General features: G+C 57.4%; 1 protein-coding gene across 1 annotated transcript in view; it reads right to left on the reverse strand.

Moving 5' to 3' along the window:
- PSMC4 (proteasome 26S subunit, ATPase 4) overlaps nucleotides 1-11,020 on the reverse strand; it is a 32,260-nt gene extending 21,240 nt beyond the window's left edge. The window contains exons 1-4 of the mRNA XM_058860068.1: nucleotides 10,903-11,020; nucleotides 8,401-8,499; nucleotides 3,057-3,243; nucleotides 1,265-1,411 (exon numbers count right to left, since the gene is read on the reverse strand). Coding sequence (XP_058716051.1) covers nucleotides 1,265-1,411; nucleotides 3,057-3,243; nucleotides 8,401-8,499; nucleotides 10,903-10,938 — 469 coding nt within the window. The 5' untranslated portion in view covers nucleotides 10,939-11,020. The remainder of the gene's footprint in view (nucleotides 1-1,264; nucleotides 1,412-3,056; nucleotides 3,244-8,400; nucleotides 8,500-10,902) is intronic.
- Between the last annotated feature and the right edge of the window lie 151 nt (nucleotides 11,021-11,171).

Here is an 11,171-nt window from a genome sequence, read left to right on the forward strand (position 1 = left end):
ACCCCATTTTTTCCACCCAAATCGACGTTTTATGGAGTCCTGGTGTCTCCAGCTATCTCCAGGTGTCCCCAGGTGTCTCCAGGTGTCCCCAGGTGTCCCCAGGTATCTCCAAGTGTCCCCAGGAGAACCTTGAGAACCTCAAGATGACCCCAAAACCTCCATTTTTCACCCCCAAAACCCCATTTTTTTTCCCCAAATCGACGTTTTATGGAGTCCAGGTGTCTCCAGGTATCTCCAGGTGTCCCCAGGTGTCCCCAGGTATCTCCAGGTGTCTCCAGGAGAACCTTGAGAACCTCAAGATGACCCCAAAACCTCCATTTTTAACCCCCAAAACTCCATTTTTTCCACCCAAATCGACGTTTTATGGAGTCCAGGTATCTCCAGGTGTCCCCAGGTGTCTCCAGGTGTCTCCAGGTGTCTCCAGGAGAACCTTGAGAACCTCAAGATGACCCCAAAACCTCCATTTTTCACCCCCAAAACCCCATTTTTTCCACCCAAATCCACGTTTTATGGAGTCCAGGTATCTCCAGGTATCTCCTGGTGTCTCCAGGTGTCTCCAGGAGAACCTTGAGAACCTCAAGATGACCCAGTTGACCATTTTTGACCCCAAAACCTCCGTTTTTGACCCCCAAAACTCCATTTTTTTTCCCCAAATCCACGTTTTATGGAGTCCTGGTATCTCCAGCTATCTCCAGGTGTCCCCAGGTGTCCCCAGGTGTCCCCAGGTGTCCTCACCTGAGGTCAGCATCATGATGCTGCTGTCGGCCTCGGGGGGCAGGACGTCCACCAGGACCTTGGTGGTGACCCCAAAACCTCCATTTTTGACCCCAAAATCCCATTTTTTCCCCCAAATTGACGTTTTATGGAGTCCTGGTATCTCCAAGTGTCTCCAGGAGAAACTTGATGATCTCAAGATGACCTCAGTTGACCATTTTTGACCCCAAAACCTCCATTTTTAACCCCCAAAACTCCATTTTTTTTCCCCAAATCCACGTTTTATGGAACCCAGGTGTCCCCAGGTATCTCCAGGTGTCCCCAGGTATCTCCAAGTGTCCCCAGGTGTCCCCAGGTGTCCCCAGGTATCTCCAAGAGAACCTTGAGAACCTCAAGATGACCCAGTTGACCATTTTTGACCCCAAAACCTCCATTTTTCACCCCCAAAACCCCATTTTTTTCCCCCAAATCGACGTTTTATGGAGTCCAGGTATCTCCAGCTATCTCCAGGTGTCCCCAGGTGTCCCCAGGTGTCCCCAGGTGTCCTCACCTGAGGTGAGCATCATGATGCTGCTGTCGGCCTCGGGGGGCAGGACGTCCACCAGGGCGTTGCTGTGCTTGTGCAGGGCCACCGAGGCGTTGGGCTTCAGCAGCTCGCGGTCGATGGTGCTCAGGATGCGGACGTAGTAGTTGGAACCTGCGGGGAGACACCTGGGGGGTCACCTGGGGACACCTGGGGACACCTGGGGACATCTGGGGACATCTGGGGGACATCTGGGGACAGCTGGGGACACCTGGGGACATCTGGGGACAGCTGGGGACATCTGGGGACATCTGGGGACAGCTGGGGACACCTGGGGGACATCTGGGGACACCTGGGGACATCCTGAGATACACCTGAGGACATCTGGGGACATCTGGGGGGTCACCTGGGGACATCTGGGGGACATCTGGGGACACCTGGGGACAGCTGGGGACACCTGGGGACATCTGGGGACATCTGGGGGACATCTGGGGACACCTGAGATACACCTGAAGGGTCACCTGGGGACACCTGGGGTCACCTGGGGGACATCTGGGGACAGCTGGGGACAGCTGGGGACACCTGGGGACACCTGGGGTCACCTGGGGGACATCTGGGGACAGCTGGGGACATCTGGGGACATCTGGGGACACCTGGAGACACCTGAGGACACCTGGGGACACCTGGGGACATCTGGGGACACCTGGGGGACATCTGGGGACATCTGGGGACAGCTGGGGACATCTGGGGACACCTGAGGACATCTGGGGACACCTGGGGGACAGCTGGGGACACCTGAGGACACCTGGAGACACCTGAGGACACCTGGGGACATCTGGGGACACCTGGGGACAGGTGAGGTGGCCCCAGACATGGCCGGAATGGCCGTGAGGAGGTCCCAGGTGTCTCCAGGTGTCCCCAGGTGTCCCCAGGTGTCCCCAGGTGCCCCAGGTGTCCCCAGGTGTCCCCAGGTGTGTCCCAGGTGTGTCCAGGTATCTCCAGGTGTCCCCAGGCGTGTCCCAGGTGTCCTCAGGTGTCCTCAGGTGTCCTCAGGTGTCTCCAGGTGTCCCCAGATGTCCTCAGGTGTCTCCAGGTGTGTCCCAGGTGTCCCCAGGTGTGTCCAGGTGTCCTCAGGTGTCCCCAGGTGTCTCCAGGTGTCCCCAGGTGTGTCCAGGTGACCCCAGGTGTCCCCAATGTCCCCAGCTGTCCCCAGGTGTGTCCCAGGTGTTCCCAGATGTCCCCAGGTGTCCCAGGTGTCTCCAGGTGTCCCCAGGTGCGTTTTTGGTGTCCCCAGGTGTCCCCAGATGTCCCCAGGTGTCCCCAGGTGTGTCTCACCTGTGGTGGAGCCCACGATGGCCGTGTTCTGGTCCATGGCCTCCAGGAACTGCCCGATCACCAGGGGGACCTTCCCCACCCACCCCAGGTGTCCCCAGGTATCTCCAGATGTCCCCAGATGTCCCCAGGTGTGTCCCAGATGTCCTCAGGTGTTCCCAGATGTCCCCAGATGTCCTCAGGTGTCCCCAGGTGTCCCCAGGTGCCCCAGGTGTCCCCAGGTCTGTCCCAGGTGTCCCCAGGTGTCCCCAGGTGTCTCCAGATGTCCCCAGATGTCCCCAGGTGTCCCCAGATGTCCCCAGGTGTCCCCAGCTGTGTTTTTGGTGTCCCCAAGTGTTTCCAGGTGTCCCCAGGTGTATCTCAGGTGTCCCCAGATGTCCCCAGGTATCTCCAGGTGTCCCCAGGTGTCCCCAGGTGTGTCCCAGGTGTCCTCAGGTGTATCCAGGTGTATCTCAGGTGTCCCCAGGTGTCCCCAGGTGTGTCTCACCTGTGGTGGAGCCCACGATGGCCGTGTTCTGGTCCACGGCCTCCAGGAACTGCCCGATCACCAGGGGGATGCTCTGGATCCTCTTCACCTCCTCCTGCGCGTGCAGGAACTCCTTCTTCAGGTTCCTCTGCTCGTCCTTGATGTACTCCTCCTGCACCTCCAGGAACTCCAGCTCCTGCTGCAGCTTCTGCAGGTGAAACACAGGTGAGACACACCTGAACCTCCTGAGATACACCTGAACCACCTGAGATACACCTGAACCTCCTGAGGAACATCTGAGGAACATCTGAACCTCCTGAGATACACCTGAACCTCCTGAGGAACATCTGAGGAACATCTGAGGAACATCTGAGGAACATCTGAGGAACACCTGATGTGCTCCTCCTGCACCTCCAGGAACTCCAGCTCCTGCTGCAGCTTCTGCAGGTGAGACACAGGTGAGACACACCTGAACCTCCTGAGATACACCTGAACCTCCTGAGATACACCTGAACCACACCTGAACTACACCTGAACCTCCTGAGATACACCTGAGATACACCTGAACCTCCTGAGATACACCTGAACCACGTGAGGAACATCTGAGGAACATCTGAACCTCCTGAGATACACCTGAACCACCTGAGGAACATCTGAGGAACATCTGAGGAACATCTGAGGAACACCTGAACCACCTGAGATACACCTGAACCACACCTGAACCTCCTGAGGAACCTCTGAGGAACACCTGAGGAACACCTGATGTACTCCTCCTGCACCTCCAGGAACTCCAGCTCCTGCTGCAGCTTCTGCAGGTGAGACACAGGTGAGACACACCTGAACCTCCTGAGATACACCTGAACCACACCTGAACCTCCTGAGATACACCTGAACCTCCTGAGATACACCTGAACCACACCTGAACCACGTGAGGAACATCTGAGGAACATCTGAACCTCCTGAGACACACCTGAACCACCTGAGATACACCTGAGATACACCTGAACCACCTGAGGAACATCTGAGGAGCATCTGAGGAACATCTGAGGAACACCTGAGGAACACCTGATGTGCTCCTCCTGCACCTCCAGGAACTCCAGCTCCTGCTGCAGCTTCTGCAGGTGAGACACAGGTGAGACACACCTGAACCTCCTGAGATACACCTGAACCTCCTGAGATACACCTGAACCACACCTGAACTACACCTGAACCTCCTGAGATACACCTGAGATACACCTGAACCTCCTGAGATACACCTGAACCACGTGAGGAACATCTGAGGAACATCTGAACCTCCTGAGATACACCTGAACCACCTGAGGAACATCTGAGGAACATCTGAGGAACATCTGAGGAACACCTGAACCACCTGAGATACACCTGAACCACACCTGAACCTCCTGAGGAACCTCTGAGGAACACCTGAGGAACACCTGATGTGCTCCTCCTGCACCTCCAGGAACTCCAGCTCCTGCTGCAGCTTCTGCAGGTGAGACACAGGTGAGACACAGGTGAGACACACCTGAACCACACCTGAACCTCCTGAGATACACCTGGGATACACCTGAACCTCCTGAGATACACCTGAACCTCCTGAGATACACCTGAGATACACCTGAACCTCCTGAGATACACCTGGACCTCCTGAGGAACATCTGAGGAACATCTGAGGAACACCTGATGTGCTCCTCCTGCACCTCCAGGAACTCCAGCTCCTGCTGCAGCTTCTGCAGGTGAGACACAGGTGAGACACAGGTGAGATACACCTGAACTACACCTGAACCTCCTGAGAGACACCTGAGATACACCTGAACCTCCTGAGATACACCTGAACCACCTGAGATACACCTGAACCTCCTGAGGAACATCTGAGGAACCTCTGAACCTCCTCAGAGACACCTGAACCTCCTGAGATACACCTGAACTACACCTGAACCTCCTGAGGAACATCTGAGGAACATCTGATGTGCTCCTCCTGCACCTCCAGGAACTCCAGCTCCTGCTGCAGCTTCTGCAGGTCAGACACAGGTGAGACACACCTGAACCTCCTGAGATACACCTGAGATACACCTGAACCTCCTGAGAGACACCTGAACCACCTGAGGAACATCTGAGGAACATCTGAACCTCCTGAGATACACCTGAACCTCCTGAGGAACATCTGAGGAACATCTGAGGAACATCTGAGGAACACCTGATGTGCTCCTCCTGCACCTCCAGGTACCGTCACCCATCCCCAGGTGTTGTCACCTGTCCCCAGGTGTGTCTGATGTCCCCAGCTGTGTCACCCCTCCCCAGGTGTTGTCACCCCTCCCCAGGTGTCACACCTGTCCCCAGGTGTGTCTGACTGTCCCCAGGTGTGTCTGACTGTCCCCAGGTGTTGTCACCTGTCCCCAGGTGTGTCTGACTGTCCCCAGGTGTTGTCACCCATCCCCAGCTGTGTCACACCTGTCCCCAGGTGTTGTCACCTGTCCCCAGGTGTTGTCACCCCTCCCCAGGTGTTGTCACACCCCTCCCCAGGTGTCACACCTGTCCCCAGGTGTTGTCACACCCGTCCCCAGCTGTGTCACCCCTCCCCAGGTGTTGTCACCTGTCCCCAGGTGTGTCTCACCTTGTACCGGCTGTACAGGTCCTCCAGGTCCCTGTGACCCCCTCACCTGTCACACAGGTGACCCCCAGGTGTTGTCACCTGTCCCCAGGTGTCACACCCCTCCCCAGGTGTTGTCACCCCTCCCCAGCTGTGTCACACCTGTCCCCAGGTGTTGTCACCCCTCCCCAGGTGTGTCTGACTGTCCCCAGGTGTTGTCACCCCTCCCCAGGTGTCTCACCTGTCCCCAGGTGTGTCTGACTGTCCCCAGGTGTTGTCACCTGTCCCCAGGTGTCACACCCCTCCCCAGGTGTTGTCACCTGTCCCCAGGTGTGTCTCACCTTGTACCGGCTGTACAGGTCCTCCAGGTCCCTGTGACCCCCTCACCTGTCACACAGGTAACCCCCAGGTGTTGTCACTGTCCCCAGGTGTGTCCGACTGTCCCCAGGTGTGTCTGACTGTCCCCAGGTGTTGTCACTGTCCCCAGGTGTGTCTGACTGTCCCCAGGTGTGTCTGACTGTCCCCAGGTGTGTCTGACTGTCCCCAGGTGTTGTCACCTGTCCCCAGGTGTGTCTGACTGTCCCCAGGTGTTGTCACCCGTCCCCAGCTGTGTCACACCTGTCCCCAGGTGTTGTCACCTGTCCCCAGGTGTGTCTGACTGTCCCCAGGTGTTGTCACCCATCCCCAGCTGTTGTCACCTGTCCCCAGGTGTTGTCACCTGTCCCCAGGTGTGTCTGACTGTCCCCAGGTGTGTCTGACTGTCCCCAGGTGTCACACCCATCTCCAGGTGTTGTCACCTGTCCCCAGCTGTTGTCACTGTCCCCAGGTTTGTCTCACTGTCCCCAAGTGTTGTCACCTGTCCCCAGGTGTCACACCCCTCCCCAGCTGTGTCACCCCTCCCCAGCTGTTGTCACCTGTCCCCAGGTGTGTCTCACCTTGTACCGGCTGTACAGGTCCTCCAGGTCCCTGTGACCCCCTCACCTGTCACACAGGTGACCCCCAGGTGTTGTCACTGTCCCCAGGTGTGTCTGACTGTCCCCAGGTGTTGTCACCCCTCCCCAGGTGTTGTCACTGTCCCCAGGTGTTGTCACTGTCCCCAGGTGTTGTCACCTGTCCCCAGCTGTGTCACACCTGTCCCCAGGTGTGTCTCACCTTGTACCGGCTGTACAGGTCCTCCAGGTCCCTGTGACCCCCAGGTGTTGTCACACCTGTCCCCAGGTGTTGTCACCTGTCCCCAGGTGTTGTCACACCCCTCTCCAGGTGTGTCTGATTGTCCCCAGGTGTGTCTGACTGTCCCCAGGTGTTGTCACTGTCCCCAGGTGTTGTCACCTGTCCCCAGCTGTGTCTCACCCGTCCCCAGGTGTTGTCACCCATCCCCAGGTGTGTCTGACTGTCCCCAGGTGTTGTCACCCATCCCCAGCTGTGTCACACCTGTCCCCAGGTGTGTCTGACTGTCCCCAGGTGTTGTCACTGTCCCCAGCTGTGTCTGACTGTCCCCAGGTGTTGTCACCCATCCCCAGGTGTTGTCACCTGTCCCCAGCTGTGTCTCACCCGTCCCCAGGTGTTGTCACACCCATCCCCAGCTGTTGTCACCTGTCCCCAGGTGTGTCTGACTGTCCCCAGGTGTTGTCACCCCTCCCCAGGTGTCACACCCCTCCCCAGGTGTTGTCACCCGTCCCCAGGTGTTGTCACACCCCTCCCCAGGTGTCACACCTGTCCCCAGGTGTGTCTGTCCCCAGGTGTTGTCACCTGTCCCCAGGTGTTGTCACCTGTCCCCAGGTGTTGTCACCCCTCCCCAGGTGTCACACCTGTCCCCAGGTGTGTCTCACCTTGTACCGGCTGTACAGGTCCTCCAGGTCCCTGTGACCCCCAGGTGTTGTCACACCTGTCCCCAGGTGTTGTCACCTGTCCCCAGCTGTGTCACACCCCTCCCCAGGTGTTGTCACCTGTCCCCAGGTGTGTCTCACCTTGTACCGGCTGTACAGGTCCTCCAGGTCCCTGTGACCCCCAGGTGTTGTCACACCTGTCCCCAGGTGTTGTCACCCGTCCCCAGGTGTTGTCACCTGTCCCCAGGTGTTGTCACCCCTCCCTAGCTGTTGTCACCTGTCCCCAGGTGTGTCTGACTGTCCCCAGCTGTGTCACCCCTCCCCAGGTGTTGTCACCTGTCCCCAGCTGTGTCACACCCCTCCCCAGGTGTCACACCTGTCCCCAGGTGTGTCTCACCTTGTACCGGCTGTACAGGTCCTCCAGGTCCCTGTGACCCCCTCACCTGTCACACAGGTAACCCCCAGCTGTTGTCACACCTGTCCCCAGGTGTCACACCTGTCACCAGCTGTGTCACACCCCTCCCCAGGTGTCACACCCGTCCCCAGGTGTCACACCTGTCCCCAGGTGTGTCTCACCTTGTACCGGCTGTACAGGTCCTCCAGGTCCCTGTGACCCCCAGGTGTTGTCACACCTGTCCCCAGGTGTTGTCACCTGTCCCCAGGTGTGTCTGACTGTCCCCAGGTGTTGTCACCCCTCCCCAGCTGTTGTCACACCTGTCCCCAGGTGTGTCTGACTGTCCCCAGGTGTGTCTGACTGTCCCCAGGTGTTGTCACCTGTCCCCAGGTGTGTCTGACTGTCCCCAGCTGTTGTCACTGTCCCCAGATGTTGTCACCTGTCCCCAGGTGTGTCTGATGTCCCCAGGTGTTGTCACTGTCCCCAGGTGTCACACCTGTCCCCAGGTGTGTCTGACTGTCCCCAGCTGTGTCACACCTGTCCCCAGGTGTGTCTCACCTTGTACCGGCTGTACAGGTCCTCCAGGTCCTCGGGCTCCGGAACCAGGAAGGAGAGACCGGGGAGAGGCCGGGGGGCGACCGAGGTGGGGACATCGTCCTGGGACAGGTGAGAGACAGGTGAGACAGGTGACACCGAGAGGTGACACAGGTGACACAGGGACAGGTGACACGGACAGGTGAGACAGGTGACATTGGACAGGTGACACAGGGGACACAGGGACAGGTGACACAAGGACAGGTGAGACTGGGACAGGTGACACAGGTGACACAGGTGAGAGAGGTGACACAGGGACAGGTGACACAGACAGGTGAGACAGGTGACAATGGACAGGTGACACCGACAGGTGAGACAGGTGACATGGACAGGTGAGACTGGTGACAATGGACAGGTGACACGGACAGGTGACACAGGGACAGGTGACAGAGGGACAGGTGAGACAGACAGGTGAGACTGGGACAGGTGACACAGAGACAGGTGAGACACAGGTGACACCGAGAGGTGACACAGGTGACACAGGGACAGGTGACACCGAGAGGTGACACAGGTGACACCTCATGGACAGGTGACAATGGACAGGTGAGAGACAGGTGACATTGGACAGGTGACACAGGGGACACAGGGACAGGTGACACAAGGACAGGTGAGACTGGGACAGGTGACATGGACAGGTGACACAGGTGAGACAGGTGACACAGGGACAGGTGACACAGACAGGTGAGACAGGTGACATGGACAGGTGACACGGACAGGTGAGACAGGTGACACCTCATGGACAGGTGACAATGGACAGGTGACACCGACAGGTGAGACACAGGTGACACCTCATGGACAGGTGACACCGACAGGTGAGACAGGTGACACCTCATGGACAGGTGACAATGGACAGGTGACACAGGGACAGGTGACACAGGTGACAATGGACAGGTGACACAGGTGACACAGGACAGGTGACACAGGGACAGGTGACACAGGTGACCATGGACAGGTGACACAGGTGACACCTGAGGGGGGGGGGAGGGGCCCCAGAACTCCCCCCACCCCCAATCCCAGTGGAGTCTCCCCCCCCTCCCCCCCCCCAATTGGTATCTCCCAAAATGGGGGCGTGGCCAAACCCCCAAAATTTGGGAATTTCCACCCAAAATTTGGGAATTTCCACCCAAAATTTGGGAATTTTCACCCCAAACCCCCAAAATTTGGGAATTTCCACCCAAAATTTGGGAATTCTCACCCCAAAATTTGGGAATTCTCACCCAGGAACCCCCAAAATTCGGGAATTTTCACCCCAGGATCTCCAAAATTTCCGAATTTCCCCCCAAAATTTGGGAATTCTCACCCCAAACCCCCCAAAATTTGGGAATTTCCACCCAAAACCCCCCAAAATTTGGGAATTTCCACCCAAAACCCCCCAAAATTGGGGAATTTCCACCCAAAACTCCCCAAAATTTGGGAATTTCCACTCAGGACCCCCCAAAATTTGGGAATTTCCACCCAAAATTTGGGAATTTCCACCCCAGGATCTCCAAAATTCGGGAATTTTCACCCCAGGATCTCCAAAATTTGGGAATTTCGACCCAAAACTTTGGAATTTCCACCCAAAACCCCCCCAAATTTGGCAATTCCAACCCAAAATCCCCCAAAATTTGGGAATTTCCACCCAAAACCCCCCAAAATTTGGGAATTCCACCCAAAATTTGGGAATTTTCACCCCAAACCCCCAAAATTTGGGAATTTTCACCCGAGGATCTCCAAAATTTGGGAATTTCCACCCAAAATTTGAGAATTCCACCCAAAACCCCCCAAAATTTGGGAATTCCCACCCAAAAATTTGGGAATTTCCACTCAGGACCTCCAAAATTTGGGAATTTCCACCCAAAACCCCCCAAAATTTGGGAATTCTCACCCCAAACCCCCCAAAATTTGGGAATTTCCACCCAAAATTTGGGAATTTCCACCCAGGACCCCCCAAAATTCGGGAATTTTCACCCCAGGATCTCCAAAATTTGGGAATTTCCCCCCAAAATTTGGGAATTCTCACCCCAAAACCCCCAAAATTTGGGAATTTCCACCCAAAACTCCCCAAAATTGGGGAATTTCCACCCAAAACCCCCCAAAATTTGGGAATTTCCACTCAGGACGCCCCAAAATTTGGGAATTTCCACCCAAAACTTTGGAATTTCCACCCAAAACCCCCCAAAATTTGGGAATTTCCCCCCAAAATTTGGGAATTCTCACCCCAAAGCCCCCAAAATTTGGGAATTTCCCACCCAAAATTTGGGAATTTCCCCCCAAACCTCGGGGTGGGCGTGGCCAAACCCGGAAGTGGCCGAAGCCCCCATGGGGGAGGGGTGCCCAAAAAGCCGCGCGCGCCCCTCCCCTCCCCCCCCTCCCCCACCCCCTCACGGGGATCCTTTGGGTGCCCCCCACCCATTCCCCACCCCCCCCCCGAGGTTTTGGGGACCCCCCGGAGGTTTTGGGGACCCCCCCGAGCCCCTCCCCCACCTGCGGTTTCTCCCCGAGCAGCCCCAGCTCCTCCATCGTGACCGAGCGCGCCGGAAGTGACGTCAGCGCGTCTCGATCCGGCGCGCGCTGGCGCGGGTGGGAGGCGGCGGTGACGTCAGCGCGTTCTGGCGCGCGCGCGCTGGCGCGGGTGGGAGGCGGAGCGGTGACGTCAGCGCGCGGCTCCGCGCATGCGCGCGGCCGGCGGGGGAGTGAAGGGAGCGGCCCAGTTTAAACCAGTTCAAACCAGTTCCCTCCCAGTTTGTCCCAGT

The sequence above is a fragment of the Poecile atricapillus genome, chromosome 32, assembly GCF_030490865.1.
Source record: "Poecile atricapillus isolate bPoeAtr1 chromosome 32, bPoeAtr1.hap1, whole genome shotgun sequence".
Taxonomy (NCBI): domain Eukaryota; kingdom Metazoa; phylum Chordata; class Aves; order Passeriformes; family Paridae; genus Poecile; species Poecile atricapillus.